The 16,237-nt window shown below is 42.7% G+C and overlaps 2 protein-coding genes across 3 annotated transcripts in view; both read right to left on the bottom strand.

Moving 5' to 3' along the window:
- SMCHD1 (structural maintenance of chromosomes flexible hinge domain containing 1) overlaps nucleotides 1-1,396 on the bottom strand; it is a 122,222-nt gene extending 120,826 nt beyond the window's left edge. Inside the window, exon 1 of the mRNA XM_060243944.1 lies at nucleotides 1,136-1,396. Within this exon, the coding sequence (XP_060099927.1) occupies nucleotides 1,136-1,276 (141 nt within the window). The 5' untranslated portion in view covers nucleotides 1,277-1,396. The remainder of the gene's footprint in view (nucleotides 1-1,135) is intronic.
- A 5,966-nt stretch (nucleotides 1,397-7,362) lies between these two features.
- NDC80 (NDC80 kinetochore complex component) overlaps nucleotides 7,363-16,237 on the bottom strand; it is a 29,300-nt gene continuing 20,425 nt past the window's right edge. For both annotated transcript variants that reach the window (XM_060243937.1, XM_060243938.1), the window contains 6 exons: nucleotides 15,072-15,224; nucleotides 12,721-12,810; nucleotides 10,909-11,001; nucleotides 10,104-10,234; nucleotides 8,750-8,852; nucleotides 7,363-7,614 (listed from right to left, as the gene is read on the bottom strand). In XM_060243937.1, the coding sequence (XP_060099920.1) occupies nucleotides 7,492-7,614; nucleotides 8,750-8,852; nucleotides 10,104-10,234; nucleotides 10,909-11,001; nucleotides 12,721-12,810; nucleotides 15,072-15,224 (693 nt within the window). In that variant the 3' untranslated portion in view covers nucleotides 7,363-7,491. The remainder of the gene's footprint in view (nucleotides 7,615-8,749; nucleotides 8,853-10,103; nucleotides 10,235-10,908; nucleotides 11,002-12,720; nucleotides 12,811-15,071; nucleotides 15,225-16,237) is intronic.

Genomic DNA, 16,237 nt, shown 5'->3' with positions numbered 1-16,237 from the left:
TTGTCTGAAATATCAAAGTTTTCTTTCTCCTCTCTAGGTTAACAAACAACCATCAGAGTGATTTTAGTAAGTGCTTGAGCTTCACAGCCGCTTTCCAATTATTTGTTCTTTGCTTATCAATCTACATAATGTCATTGTAAGAGTTTATTTTGAATGTGGACAGATGTATGCAATACTGTGCTATTTTGAATGTGGACTGATGTGTACAATACTGCATATCATAACATGGTGGGGAGTAGAATTATCACAGGCTCCTGTAAGATGAGTCTTATTTCATTTTTACCGCCACTAGTTATCTTTTTATTGAAACAAGGATTTATCAAGATACTGCTATACATGTATTGTGTATAAAACTACGAAGTCCACAAACGTCTAAGTTTATATTTTGCACCAGCAGGAACTATTTGCATACTAAGCTACACCCCCTGACACCAAGCCAGCCGGAACTGCGTTCCGGTGTGTTCCTACTCAAAAAAAGCTGTTTCGCATGCTTTTCCACTTAAAAAAACTATGCAAACTATCGCACCAAGAGCAGGGGGAGAAAAGACTTTCGTGGTAAGGTAGTGAAAACTTCTGAGCTGTGTTGTCTGGAAAGCTACTTTATCACTCTCGTTTGCAAGAAGTCTCCCTACAGTACCACTCTTTACGTCAATAAGGTAGACGCGCTAGGTCGGGGAAAGTCACCGAGTTCTTCCAGGAAGTGTTCCTCAAACTAAACTTTTAAACGCCAACGTCACCACGCCCTCAAATACAGTGGGCTTTCCCACCAGTGGCCCTTTAGAGAAGGGAGAAGAGAAAGGCCTTCGCAAGTCTTTTTCTACGCGCTGTGACAACTGCAGGCGCCTCGCACCTTCCTACACCAGAGGAGCTGCGTCAGAATCCTACGTTGCACCTTAACTTCTCTCTCCCTCTAGTCACCCGTTGCTTCGCGCCTTTCCGGAGGTCGGAGGAAAACTCTCTCTCTCTCTCTCACGCTCCCCCCTCCCCTCAGAAGGCGCTAGAGTTCGCGTTCTAGAACTCCACGGCGTTCCGCACCGTTTGGCAGGTGCGCGAGGCCAGGGGAAGCGAACATCGCGAGGTGTTTGTCCGTTAAGAGACGCCACTCTTAAGCCCCCTTAGCTTCGGATGCCATTACCTGGCACACGGCGTTGCGAAAACGCTCATAGCTTTCCTCATGACAGTTAAGAACTTTCTCGCTGTCGTCCGACTCATCCTGCCTCCGGTCGTACACGAAGACAGTCAGGATGTCGTTGGCGCCCTTCCTGCCCGCTGCCATGTTGAGGCACCGCGCTGTAGAAAGCGGCTAAGCTCAGGAAATCAGCTCCCCCGCCGCGCGTAGCAGGCAGCTTGGTATTGCCAAGGAAAGGCGCGGGTTTGTTCGTCGCTGAGGGAGGGAGACAGGCAGGGGGCGGGGACTACATAACATCCAGATGTGGAGGGGCGGGCCTACGCTGTTGGGGCAAAAACAAAAGCCAGGAGGAATTCAAGGGAGGGGCGGAGCAGGCGGGGAGGGATAACAAACCCGGAAGAGAAACCGTTCGCGGGTCTTTCAACCCGGCGGTCGGTCGGTAGAATGATCCGAGGCCTCGAACGTCACGTCCGTTGCCAAAGCTGCGGTTTGGAATCAAGAGAGAAGAGCTCTTATGATGCGACGCTCCCGTTGTGGATTTTACGCACCTTAAATAGTAAATAAACGATGCACGGACGCGGATGTCGTTGGCAACCTGTCATGGCATCTGAAGCAGAGCCTCAGAAGATGAAGATGGGGGTTGGGTAGGTTCATAAGGGAGTAGCTGTTTTTCAGGCATTTATTCATTATTAAAACATTAGCTACCCTTTTGCCTTAAAACATTATGAAAACAATTATACGACCCATAAAAAACAGTTTAAAAACTCCAATTAGGAGTCCCAATAAGAAAAGCTAAGATTAAAATGCAGTCCTAGATGAAACTGTCTTCAATTGCCTTCTAAAGATCAACAATGAAGGGACCAGACTAGGGTTGCCAGCTCTGGGTTGAGAAATACCTGGGGGGTGGAGCTTGGGGATTTCAGAATATAACCCCATAAAATCCACTCTCCAAACCAGCTGTTTTCTCCAGAGGAACTGATCTTGGTCATCTGAAGTTCAATTGTAATAGGAAAACTCCAGGTGCCACTTGGAGGTTGGCAACCCTAGGTCAGACACATCTCCCTAGGAAGTTGTTCCATAATTGGGCTACCGTGGAAAAGGCTCTCTTGTGTACCCACCAAATGGACATCTTTATTGGTGGGGCCATGACTTTTTTTTTTGTAGAAAAAGCCCATAAGCTCATTTGCATATTAGGTCACACACCCCGACACCAAGCCAGCCAGAACTCCATCCACTTTGAATCCCAGGTTAGACCTTCTGCTCACCAGTAGCACTTCCATCTTGCCTGCATTAAGTTTATGAAGAGTCCAGAAGCACTATAAAGACTAACAAAACGTGTGGTAGGGTAGGGTATGAGCTTTTGTGAGTCTCTTCTCACTTCAGATACTTTCATGTAGAAATTAAAGAGCACAGGGGAACCCAAAGGCCAAGAGGCTGAATAGCATTCTCCCCTCAGCAGCTTCTACCTTCCAGGTAGGACCAGAGCTACCACAAAGTGTACCACAAAGCAACCACAAAGCCCAGAAAGATAATCCACAAAGATCCCATGACTGATGGTAGCAAAAGATGTTGAAAGGTCCAGGATAGTACTGCTATGTTTATCTTCCAGCACAGGTCATCTTCAAGATACTGACAAAGGGAGCTTTGACTCTCAAAAGCTTATACCCTGAACATGCCCTTTGTTTAACCCAGATTGTAAGCAATAGTACAATTAACAGACAGCTTTTATTGCCTTTTATTGATTTCCCATACAAATGCTATCCAAACCAAATGTTCTTTCAATTTGTTAATTTCAGTTTTGCCATTGTACCACTTTGCATTCTTAACCACTGCCCACCATCTATATGTAGCTCTGCTCACTGTACCCCGTTCAATTGTCTGAAGAAGTATGCATACATACGAAAGCTTATATTGAAAAAACTTTGTTGGTTTTAGAGGTGCTACTGAACTCCTACTTTGTTCTCTTGCTTCAGACCAACTGGGCTGCCCACTTGGATCTATCTACCCTGAACATTTTATTGCTCTCTCAAGTGTTACTGGACTCAAATCTAGTTGTAAACTAGTTTTCCAGATATTCCCAAGATTATCTCTGCTGGAAGCAGCTTCTCTCCTACTTAAAATAAAACCAAAATTATTACCTGGCTGTACAATCATATAAAAAACACTGATTTTTTTTAAAGGGCCCAACCCCCTGCCCTGCCAATTGAGGGATCCTTTCCTGCTGGTAGTGGCTTTTCTGCCACTCAACACCTGGGATAACTTTCCTTCTTGGGTAGGGGAATTATATTGTTTTGCTCAGGGCAAAGACTCCTTGGTGGTTATTGGCTTTTCCTTTTCCCAGGGCCGGCCCTTCCGCTAGGCAAATTAGGCAGTTGCCTAGGGCAATCAATCAATCAATTTTTATTTGTAGCCCGCCCTCCCCGCCGAAGCAGGCTCAGGGCGGCTCCAGCCCCGGGGGGGCACCAAATTAAGCACTTCCACTTGACTTTTAGGAGTCCCTTTGTCCTGGCCCTCAGGCTGAGCAATCAATCCATTTATTCGGCCAATGACCAGTACAAGTCAAAAGCAAAAACTATTCAATAAAACATTTAAGAATAAAATTGATCTAAATATAACAGGAATATTTCTAAACATTTAAAATCCATACATAAGAATTTAAAATCTGGACCTATTATCTAGCTCTAAAACTTAGAATCTAAACCTTAAATTTCACACCGAATTCTACAAGCTGCTGAGAAAAATTTAGCAGTTAATAGTGACCTGTGGATTCGCACCCATTAAAAGCTTCCTTAAAACATCTGCATCAGAACCTAAGTAATTATTCAGCAGAGGGGAAATTACATTAGATCGAACTTCGATAGAAACGACAACAAAACAGTACATGTTCTCTAGATTCTACCTCATCAGTGCCACACAGACAGGTTCTCTCCTTCATGGGAATTTTTTAAAATCTCCCATCTACAACTGCAGATGGGAGGGCTTGCCATCTTGCCAAGGTGAAAACCCCCTGCTGACTAGGAACCTCCAAAATGGAGAGGTAGGGTGCTGGGGCAACCACATATTTTAGCTTCTCTGGAGTTAGGAAATTTGGGGTACTATTGCTATCGCTTTGGTGCTCTGTATCAAGCAATCTTTGTTTGATCATTGATCTTGCTTGATCGTAACCCCTATGTAAAACAAATTCTAAAGAGAAGCCCATATTCTGTAGTTTAGAGTAGATGGCCCTCTCCCAAGAGGATTGAAAATTATCTTGCAGGACTAAAGCTGTCAAACCCTTTGGGTTGTATTCTAGTTTTAACCAAGTTAATTGAGGCTAGACTTACCCCATCTTCCACTTTAACCAACCCTGACTCAAGACGTAGACTGGCATTAGACACACATCTTGGAACCTGGAATAAAGCTCTCAAGAATCTTGACTGGACTTTTTCTAGAGGAGCAAAATGGGAAGAGGAAGGTCCAAGTATTGTCCCATACATTAACTGGGGCAATGTTTTTGCCAAAAATAACCATAAAGCTGCTGGTATATACATGCCTCCTTTGTTACGAGCAAATTTAAGAATGCCCTGTGCAGTTTTCTGGCCAATTGATGCAGCATAATGATGGGCAGTTCTACTGCCAAAGGAATGAATTATCACCCCTAAATATTTAAAATAGGATACTTGTTCTAGTCCATGGCCATTGATATACCAAGACCTCCCCCCCCCTACTTTTGCCGAATGATAGAATTTTAGGTTTATCTTTAGTCGTGTCTCTTCACAGTAGGAGCTGAATGCCTTGAGTGCTCTTTTCAGACCCACTGGGGTTCTGGATAAAAGAACTATATCAGCAAATAGCAAAGCTGGTATTTTCCTGTTTGCTAAAACAGGGAGGTGTCAACAGAATTTATGCTGCTAATCAGATTATTAATGTATAAATTAAACAACACAGGTGCTAGAACACATCCTTGTTTTACTCCTCTAGCTGTGGCTACCACATTAGAAAGTTGAACATATGAAGCTGCCTTATACTGAATCAGACCTTTGGTCTATCAAAGTCAGTATTGTCTTCTCAGACTGGCAGCGGCTCTCCAGGGTCTCAAGCTGAGGTTTTTCACACCTATTTGCCTGGACCCTTTTTTTGGAGATGCCAGGGATTGAACCTGGGGCCTTCTGCTTCCCAAGCAGATGCTCTACCACTGAGCCACCATCCCTCCCCAGTTGTCCAGCTCTATCACATCTAACTCTAAGGGATATGCTGGAATAAAGGGTGCATATAAGATATAATAGCCTCTGGTCTATATTCATAGTTTTCAGTTTTTTCCACAAGCCTCTGGATATAAGGTCAAAAGCTGACCTTAAATCAAGAAAGGTGGCATACAATGAGACTGACTTACTGGATGCAAATTTCTCTATTAGATGTTGCATCAATATACTATGGCCCAATGTAGTTCCTCCCTCCCTAAAACCTGCCTGTTCCAAAACAGAGATATCTTCTTGTTCAATACAGCATTTTAGTTTGTCCAGTAAATGGCTAGCATATAGTTTGCCTATGATGCTAAATAAACTAATAGGTCTATAATTGGTTGGATTATCTCCCTTTCTTGTAGAATGGTATGATTTCCTATCTCCAGTACTCTGGAATATATCCTATTGAATCAATATAGGTGAAAAGTGTGGCTAAAGGTGGAGCCCGCCACTCAGTGTTATTCATTAGAAAATCAGATGGAATATTATCAATACCAGGGGTGTTTCTTTTCTGAGCAAGTGCCACACTGCTAGGAAGTGCCTGGCTGTGCTATCGCTTGCCTTCCTGGTGCTGATTCCTTCCTTGCTTTCTCTTCCCCTCCAGAACATGGTGCTTCCCTCCCATCCCGTTCTATCCTTCCTTTATCCCATCCCACCCCATTTCTTCTGGGCATGATTCTTTCCTCCCATCCCCTCTTCTTGGTGTTTATGTGCCTTTAAAGCTCACTGACTGGGCAAGCAGGCAGAGCATGTTAACCACTGTGAAGCATGGGTGAGAAAGGAGGAAAAGTATTTGTTTGGCATAAAACTTCACACCCCTTGGCTGCTCTGTTTTCCTGAGAAGTTGGTGAAAATAACGATGGTTATTCACTAATTCCTGTGACTAAATTGTCCCAGTGAAATCCACAGATGTGTGGGCTTGCAAATTATTTTGTGCGTGTGTGAGAGAGACAGGCCATTTTTATTTATTTTAGGGGATGGGAAAGTCTCCTGGCTTCTCCCCCAAAGACCCCAGATATTTTTGAGTTGGACCTGGCAACCCTATGCTCTGTTGTCCATAGGGAAGGTGTTTTGATTCAAATGATTCATGCTGACTTGGATTAATCAGAAATGAGTAGCATTTACCATATCTCATGATCATTGGTAAATTGATAGTATTCACTTATCAAGATCACTGATCAAAATGTAGCAAGTGGAATAGTTCATTTTTTCAGATGCCAGATGATAAAATCATGAAAATGCTTCCCAATTGTCAAATCATGATTTCACTTTAAGTACAATTATACAGGTGTTTTTAAGCCTTATCAACAGAACCCCCCTAACTTTTCCCATCTTTTGCCCACCTTGATATTTTTAATGCCCCTCCCCCAAGCTGGTTGCACAGAATTCTACTGGAGGTTGGCTCTTCCACCATAAGAGCACCTGGAAGTCATGGTGACAATTCATGTTTTTGAAAATTGGTTGGGGGGGGGGGCTCCAGAACCTAGCTTTGCCTAGGCTGCCAGATAGCCTAGGGCTGGGTGTGCCTTTTCCTCTAACTTCACCTCAGTCCAATCACAAGCCTTAGAGGGAGCCTGAGAAATGTAGGCCTGTTGCAAACTTTACATAAGGCCTCAGAGACTTGAGGCCTATAGGCCACTTATTCTTTAACATTAGGACAAGGATTATGATACACGTACACAAAGGAATCACTAAAACCATGCTTACTGTAGCATGTGTGCTTTTAAAGGCTAAGGACTATACTACACAAGACTGACTCGTCAATCAGGGTACTCTGGATCCAACATGTAAAAAAATCTTACATATTTGTAGTCTTTTCTAAGAAACAGTTTAGGGTTGTTGCCTGTAAAATGGATTAATCAATTTACATATGGATAAAACACGAAGTACATAAGAAGCTTCAACTCAGTTCAATAGCCCTGTGCTCTTAAGCAGAACTGCATCTTTAACAGATCTTTTTTGGACAAGGATAGAAGGAAATAAATTTACATTACTGTAAGGGGCTAAATATTTTGACTTGCAAGCAACTTTATTTATATTTATTAAGCTAAAAATTAACAGATGGCAATAAAGCAAAATCATAATGTGACTGAACCCTTAAAGTGTAAGCAAACATCAGTATTTTCTCTCATTTGTTGACTATAAATTATCAGTCTTCTTTTTGTAGCTGTGTAGTATCTCTTTCAAATTAGCCAGTGGGTCTTCAGACATAAATTCATTAAATTGTCTATCAAACTTCTCATCCTGTTCCCTCAGGTACTTCTGGAATGAAATATTAACAGGTCAGATATAGTTCTTGGATCTTGTTTCAGTTGCATATAAGAAAGAAGATGAAGATATTGGATTTATATCCCGCCCTCCACTCCGAAGAGTCTCAGAGCGGCTCACAATCTACCTTCCTCCCCCACAACAGATACCCTGTGAGGTGGGTGGGGCTGGAAAGGGCTCTCACAGCAGCTGCCCTTTCAAGGACAACCTCTGCCAGAGCTATGGCTGACCCAAAGCCATTCCAGCAGGTGCAAGTGGAGGAGTGACTCACTGCAAGACTCAAACGTTATTTGTAATTTTCATAAAATGAAACATGCTGATCCCCCCCATTGGATTGATTTCCTCACTTTGCCCCACTCTCTGCAACCCCTGTGAGCACTAAATAGGTGATGCCACATGAACAAAGGCCACAGGCAGATGAAGTTACCCTGTTTCTTTCATGGGAGTGAAAAGCTCCACTGACGACAGGCAGCAATGGATTATTTCAACCACTTTCCCTTCCTCCCTGCAGCTGTCTGTGTTACATAGCTTTGGGCCATGCAGCTCTCCAGAATTCCCACCCGTCCTTTGAGAGTTTACAAGGGAATGCGGGAAAGATCTAACTGTTTCACTGATGGTGCCTAGGATCCATCCTATTAAGAATGGTATTATAAGAAAGCAGAACACTGTTTGCCCATCCAAATGCCAGTGTTAGCTATCTGTGTTGCTTCCAATCTGATGTGAATCTATCCACATTCTGGGACAAGAACTGGATTGAGTTAATGGTCTGAAGGGTTTATTTTGGGAAAAAAAAACCCTAGCATAATTACTAGTTCATTGTCTTTTTGTCTTATTTCCGAACTGACAAAGAAAAAAACAACATGAAACATTGTAATTACTTGAGGCTCAATTTATAAAAGATAAAAAAGCTGGAATGCCAACATTTGTATGGGAAAAGGTACAATAGCTATGACTATTGTGTTCCTCTCCACCACTCCTAAATTGGGAAGTGCACATGAACACATGAGCATATATGTATCAAACCATGCATGAACTTTCATTGACAAAAATGCATTTAAAGAACCACAAATTGGTGTTGCTTGGTGGTTTTAAAATTTGGAATGATTGTTAAAGTTAACATAGATGTTACCTCTACATCCTCAATGTGAGTACATATCAATTCCAGAAGATGTTGTAGATTTTCACACACTTTCCTGCTGTCTTCTGATGTTGTTTGTTTAACCACTGGGTATCTGGAGAATAAATATATCATGGCCACAATCCAACACAGGTGGGCTGAACCTGTTTTTTAGGAATGCTTAGCAATGTGATGAATTGTGGCTCTTTTTACTTATTCAGATGTCAGCATAGATACTTTAGCAATGCCTAAGGAGCTGTACTGAAAAATTGTTCTTGTGTTAAACATTTTTATGTTATCTAGGAAGACAAAATGAAGCCTAACAGGAAAAAAATCAAACAGTTTTGGGCATTTAGTTGTTTTTCTGCTAAAACATTAGCTGGGGAAGCTGCTGCATACAAAAGCCTCCTCACAACAGTAAATTGCAAGGTTTTGTGGAAAAAAGAAAGAAGTCACTGTGAGTCCTATCATAACAGTTACATAAAATTACACCAGAATAGATGGAGCAATCTCCTTTACCCTTCAACATTTACTTTTACGAACTCTTTGAATGAATTTCATTTCTGCAAAGACCTAAGTATACAACTACATTTGCTTGCATTCATCCCTTCTTATCCAACCTACCCCCCAAAATTAGATTGTATTATATTTTTTTTGCTTTTTATAGTGCCATGCAGTGAAGCCACTGTAAAATAGTTTAATGGAAAACAGTTCCATATATTTTTATGGAATCTGTTTCTAAATGTAACACTATAGACTTGGAACTACAGAAGTTGGCTGAGAAAAGGAAAATAATACCTGAGCAAAAGGGGGAAAAAAAGCTGTTTGAGGTGTATTCTGTGCTGAGCAGCAGGCTCCGAAGATCTATACCACTACCAAGAGCACTGAGAGCTGCAATGCTAAATAGTGTTAGCCAATCTGCAGGAAAGACAGAGAATTTTAGATGGCCCAGGAGTTATATCAACTCTGATACTTTGCGTTGCTTAAGTTTGACTCTATACATGTTTTCCTGCTTTGATTTTTCTACCTCCTTGTGGGAAAAAAGCCCCTAAGCTTGTATTTTATGTTCTATTTGGGAAATGTGAACATTTACAACATGTTTTATTTATTTTGCCCCACTGTTGCACTCTCTGGTAGAAGCACTGATATTTTTTTTCCTTTTCACTCTCCCTTCCATTAATCCACTCAGTTCATAATTTCTTCTCTCAGCTGGAGGTCTGCAGGAAGAAGTGAGGTATACAGATATGCATAGCATTGCAACCAACATGAAAATATTTCTAAAAACTGAAGCAAAGCAAGAGGAGATAAAGCATAAGTGACAGAATGAATAAGAAAGAAAAAGCATCCAGCTAGTAATGTTGTTTACCGGCATCGGATTTCATGCAGCTCTTTCATAGCTTCACTAACACCTTCATTGACTCCACTCTCAAGCAAGCATTTATGTTTTTCCATCAATTCTAGCTCTTTGGCACCTCCTCCTTCTTCTTCTTCAAACTCCTGCAATAAAAGTGCATGAATTAGCTCTTCAAAATATTTTAATGGGATTGCAGTTTGTTCAATGTTTAGATACAAGAATGTAAACTGTCTTTTAAAAGACGGGAAAAAACCCCAGTCTTATTTCAATCCTTGAATGGTGTACAAAAACTAATATTTTTTCCTACTTATTTTCCTAACATTTACTAGCAAGTAACTAGCTATCATTCTGGCTGAGTATGTGAAGGATGCAAAGGGCTATGTGATACCTAGTAGTTTTGGCTGCTTTTGTGTGAAACAATAGCCACTGCATGCAGTTTCATTGGTGTGATATTGGGGGAGGGGGGAATTAAGATGAATTATTCCCCCTATCCCAACATTAAAAGGTATCTACTTCATTTATAGCCCATTTTTACCCAACTGAGACCCAAAGCAGCTGACATTATTCTTCTCTCTTCCATTCCATGGTAACAAGCCTGTGAGGTGGGTTAAGCTGAGAGTGTGTGACTGGCCCAAAGTCAGAAAACTGCCACGGTGGAATGGAGATTCAAATTCAGGTCTTCCAGATCCTAGTCTGGCACCCTAACTGCTACAATATGGGAAAAACATATTTGTTAAATTTATAAATGGATATAAGCCCAATAAACCAACAGCTGATCTGCCAGTGTCCACACCTGTCTAAAAACCATTTCACTTACCCTCATCTTCTGTTGGCAAAGATCTTCAAGTTTCTGGGCTTCTTCTTTCAGCATTTTCACACAGCTGTTCTGATCTGCTTCCATTGTTCTTACCTTAAAGAACATGCTTTTAATTAAAAGGTATTAATAGTAATAAGGAGAAAACTCATCCTCAAGGAGCATGTAGTGCTTTCCAAGTCCAGCACAGACCTATCCTTTATCTCTGGAGTTCGCATTCAAGTTGTAGAACATACAGAATGTCCAGCATGCTGTCCAGGTCCTCACCAAGTATGAGGAATTGAACATCCTAGCTAACATGATATGTGACAAAAATGTATCTATATTTCAATTTAAAAAAAAACCTGGCCTACATGCAAACCAAACTGAAAAATGCAGAGGCTGCATCTGTTGAACAAAATCAGAATGTAGCCAGTAAGGGCTTCCAAGATCTGCCAAGCTTAATCTATTTTTCTGTTATCTAGACCAGGGGTTCCCAAACCCCGGATCGGGGACCGGTCCCAGTCCAGGGCCTGTTTGCAACCAGGCTACCACTCCCTGCCCTCTGACAACCCCCCCCCCCCAGCTGCCACCGCCCCCTGCCCTCACAGCGCAGCAACAAGCCGTTCAGTCACACCCTCCCCCCAGCATGACGAGGCTCAGCTGCTGCCACCACCTGCCCCTCCCTTCATTTCCCCAGTGCAGCACTCCATCCCCCCCCTCCTCCTCCACCCACGCGATCAGAGTAAGCTCAGAGGCCCTACCCACTTTGACGTTGTTGGAAAAGCATGCTGGAGGAGGAGTTTCTCCCCTCCTTCACTTCCTTCAGCGCGATTCAAATCAGCTCGGCCCTGCCAAAGCTTCCTGAGCCTCCTCGTGGTGTCGCTCTGATCCCGGTGGGAGGGGCTGGCGGCGATGGGGCTCAGCTCTACCAGCTGCAGCGGTGGAGCCCTTTCAGGACAGGGCTGGTTCCTGCTGCTGCTGGCCTGAGTGAGCTCAGCATGGTTTTCCCCAAGGATCAGGTGATCCGGGGGGGGGGGGGGGGAGCGGTCGAGCACCTCCCTTCTGGACACTGAAATTGACCTGGGGTGGGAAAGGGAGGGAGGGGAAGGAGGGGAGGCAAATGCCTAGTTCCCCCCCTCCTCCCTCTCTTCCCCATCCCTGGTCAATTTCAATGTCCGGAAGGGAGCTGGAAGGCAACCCTATTTGCTTTATTTTCCGCCCTGCCCCCCCTTCCTTTCTGTGAGTCAGTCTTTTCTCCTGTCTTTCTTTTTTCTTTCTTTCTGGCTGTCTTTCTCTCTCTCTCTGTCATTCTTTCCCCCTCTCTCTCTCCTTTCTTTCTGTCTTTCTTTCTCTGTCATTCTTTCCCACTCTCTCCTTCCTTCCTTCCTGTCATTTCATGTTTTCCCAGGCTGAGAGCATTTTATATTTTTAGTTTTCTGCTGTGTGATCCTTGTGCTTTTTCTTTGTTTTAATTTTAAAATTGCATTGCAAAATCCCACTATTCTCCTACCTTTTCTAAACAAAATATTGCAAGAGTTTTAAGCATGTTTGTACATCATTTCCTGTCTCCTGGCTCCACCCCCAAAGTCTCCTGGCTCCCCAAATTTTAGTGGGTCATGAAGGAGAAGTGTAAAAATAACCAGGCCATGGGAGGGAAGTTTGGGAAACCCTGATCTAGACCCATTTCACTTATTATAACCTATCTGTACTTAAGCTCTGTAGAACTGAGGTACCTGCAACTACATAAACCTGCATCAGAGCTGTACATAGGTTCTTGATTATAGTATATAATGCACAGGACCTCTGATGCGGCAGAAGTGATGAAACACGCACCTGTTCCAAGGTGTCCTCTAAGGAATTCTTTTTCTTGGTAGCAATGGCAATCTCCTCTTCAGTCTTGTTTATCAGGTGAATAAGGGGAGTCTGCAGTGATTGTATAAATCATAGAAAATCATGATGAATAGGTGAAATCACGCTGGTTTTATATTTTTAGAACAAGTGAAGCTTTTTAAAAAGCAGAACTCATACTGAAATTGATATGTAGAGAACCCTCAAAGATCAAATCATCAGAATCTTGATCATTCTTATCTAGCAGGTCCTATTCTGGACAAACCTGTTTATGTACCCACACTGAAAAAAAAACCCCTATAATATTTTTTTATATATATAACTCACTTCTCTTGCCAATGGGGACACCAAGTGACATACAACATTTTCCTCTTCTCTGTTTTATTCTTGCAATATTCCTGTGAGGTAGCTTAGACTGAAAGTATGTGACTGGCATATATTCCCTAAAGTTAATACACTTACAACAAAATATGAACAGGTAATATACTACAGTATTATGAACTAACTAGCAATAAGGCCCATTGTGGGAATAAATACAAAAAGCTCTAGAAAGAGGCTTTGAGCAAGTGCCCCAGCCTTGGCCGAGGCGCTGAGGAAGAAAGTAAAAGGAATTTTCACCAGAAAAATTGAAGAAAAAGCCAATTTAACAACAAAATTTGGTAATTTTTAACCTCTTGCTCATTCCTGATGAAGTGAGCTCTTTCCTACCTCCACTCACCTTGAAAAGCACATGGCAGGAAGTCTTTCCTACCCAGTTGCTGTGGCACACCGCACCTTTTGGATTAACATGCTTCACCTTCTGCCACATGCCATTGTCCCCTACCAAATCTTTACTTAATAGACAGACAGACTGACTGGCCTTTATTGGTATATCCTTACTTAATACATATGCATCTAAACAGTGTCACAGAAATAGTCCAAGTGGCCAGTAGCAAGGTGAGAACATACCCTGCTGCACAAAATGCAACCCAGCTGCCTGACATTCAAATGCCAGAGCAGATGCCATTCTAGCTATGCCACTGTGGCACCAGGCAGTGCTACCTTCCCAAAATCCACAGGCAGGCAGACTTCATGGCATCAGAGGGGATGGGTGGAGTGCCAGGCTTCCTCTGCCCCTTTAGAGTGATGACTGGGCCCTGCAGCCTAGCATCACCCAGAGCTGTGCTTTCTTTCTCTTAAGAAGAAGAAGACTGCAGATTTATACCCTGCCCTTCTCTCTGAATCAGAGACTCAGAGCTTCTCCCCCCACAACAGACACCCTGTGAGGTGGGTGGGGCTGAGAGGGCTCTCCCAGCAGCTGCCCTTTCAAGGATAACTCTGCGAGAGCTATGGCTGACCCAAGGCCATTCCAGCAGCTGCAAGTGGAGGAGCAGGGCCTGAAAAGAGTGGAGGAGAGAAGGACCAGCCAACAGCAGGATGTTCAGTGGCAGCGGTGGTGGGGATAACTCACTCAGCCAATTAACGCAGCATGGACATGTGTGTGGATGAGCATGGTTGTTGGGGGGTGTGTGTGTGTGTGCAGAGACCCCATACAGTAAATGTAGGGCAGGGAAACGAGCTTGGTAAGGTTACAGTCCAGTCAAGCCTTCCCTCACTAGTTTACAACTTCCTGCTCAGTCCCAGTGTTGGGGAAAAGCAGGGAAACCAAGACCAAGGCAGCTTTACAGGGGCTTGAGTGGGTCTAACCCTTCGCCAAGTAAGAGCACCTCCTTTCTGCCTGTTTCCCCACAGCCATGCTCTTGGCCCTACTAGTGAGGCCAGTTTTGAGATTGTGTTGTAATCCTCCATCTGCTTTTGCTGCCCAACTTCCTGAGCAGATTGCTTCAACCCCTAGTTTTAAAAAAAGAGGTGAAGGGTGTTTTGTGTATTTCTAAGTAGCCTATTCAAGAGCAAGCAATTGGCTGATACTGAGTTATCCCCCCCACCGCTGCAACTGAACATCCTGCTGCTGGCTGGTCCTTCTCTCCTCCACTCTTTTCAGGCCAGTGTGCATGCATCAAAAGTGAGTTGTTGCGCAGATGCGTCAAAAGTGAGTCATCAGCAACGCAGGTTTTTAGATAGAGATAGATAGATATATAGAGATAGAGATAGAAATAGAGAGAGAGATAGATGATAGACAGACAGACACTTGAGAGTTTATTTCAAGAAGCGCAATGCTTAAAGCTATAATTTTACATAATGAACAAGAAACAATTTTCTACTTGCCTGACAGAGAAGAGCAAGCTGTGTATGTTTTGAAATTATGTTGTCTTAATATAAATCTAGACTACATGCTCATTTTAAGTTTAAAATTGCTTCAAAAATGAGAATTTTCATTGTAACATGTGCCAACTTACATGAATCTGAGCTTTGTATTTGACCAGACAACTTTGCCCTGCATCAGGATTAAACTTGATCTCAAAGTCAAAGCCACCAGAATTTTCTGAATTTATAGGAATTAGTTTCAGCTTTCGAGCCAGTTTATGGTAATCTGCTAACTGGCTTTCAATCTGTTAAACAGGAAAGGGAGAGACAAAGAGTACAACTTTAAAGTCTTGTAATATTTTCCCTTTAAAATTATATGACAGTAAAAAACTACTCCATAACCACAGAATGTATGTATTTGGTCCTTTGACATACAGAAAACCCTTTTTCATATTGTTTTCAAGAGAGCAATTCAAAGTATTATAATGCCCTTGTATAAATCAATGGTGCAGCCTCATTTGGAATACTGTGTACAGTTCTGGTCATCACACACAGACTATATATATACATATATACATATATATAAAAACAGTGTAGAAAAGTGCAGGTAAAATGATTAAGGGGATGGAACACTATGAATGAAGATCAAAGAGGTTAGGACTCTTGGAGAAACGATGATTGAGGGGTGACATGATAGAGATTTACAAAATTATGCATTGGATAGATACATAATCACAATACAAAAACTCATAGGCACTCAGTGAAATGAGTGAGTAGGTTTAGAACAGATAGAAGTAAGTACTTCACCCAAAGAGTAAATGTGGAATTTACTGCCACAGGAAGTGGCTGCAGTTACAAGCACAGACAGCTTCAAGAGGGGATTAGATAAATGAAGGGTCAACGGCCTGGCCAATCTTGATCCGACTTCATCTATAGACTTAGAAGGCAGGCTTAAGCCTTTATGTACTTTGCACTATGCAAGAATGCTGAGGGCCTCAGAATGTTCTGCCCTTTCACCTCATTCCTGGAATACACATTTGGGGTAAAAAGCTAAGGTAAACATCGGTCTCCTTATTCTGCACGTTGTTAGTAAATGATTGTGTAAACAAGAATGTATAAGAATAAAGCAACGCAACCACTGTCTCAGAAGCAGACACAGACTGGTGCGAGATCCTCAACACTGAGTCATGTGACATTCCTACAAGTGGCGCAGTGAACAGGGACCTCTCTCATCAACACCTGGCATAGGCCCCTTGAGTGCACTCTGTCGTTCTCAACCACCCCTTCATTGGTGAGTATGGGAGGACAGTTCTCACAA

The sequence above is a fragment of the Heteronotia binoei genome, chromosome 7, assembly GCF_032191835.1.
Source record: "Heteronotia binoei isolate CCM8104 ecotype False Entrance Well chromosome 7, APGP_CSIRO_Hbin_v1, whole genome shotgun sequence".
NCBI lineage: Eukaryota > Metazoa > Chordata > Lepidosauria > Squamata > Gekkonidae > Heteronotia > Heteronotia binoei.
Note: the sequence above shows the minus strand (reverse complement) of the source record. Positions and strands in the feature narration are given on the sequence as shown.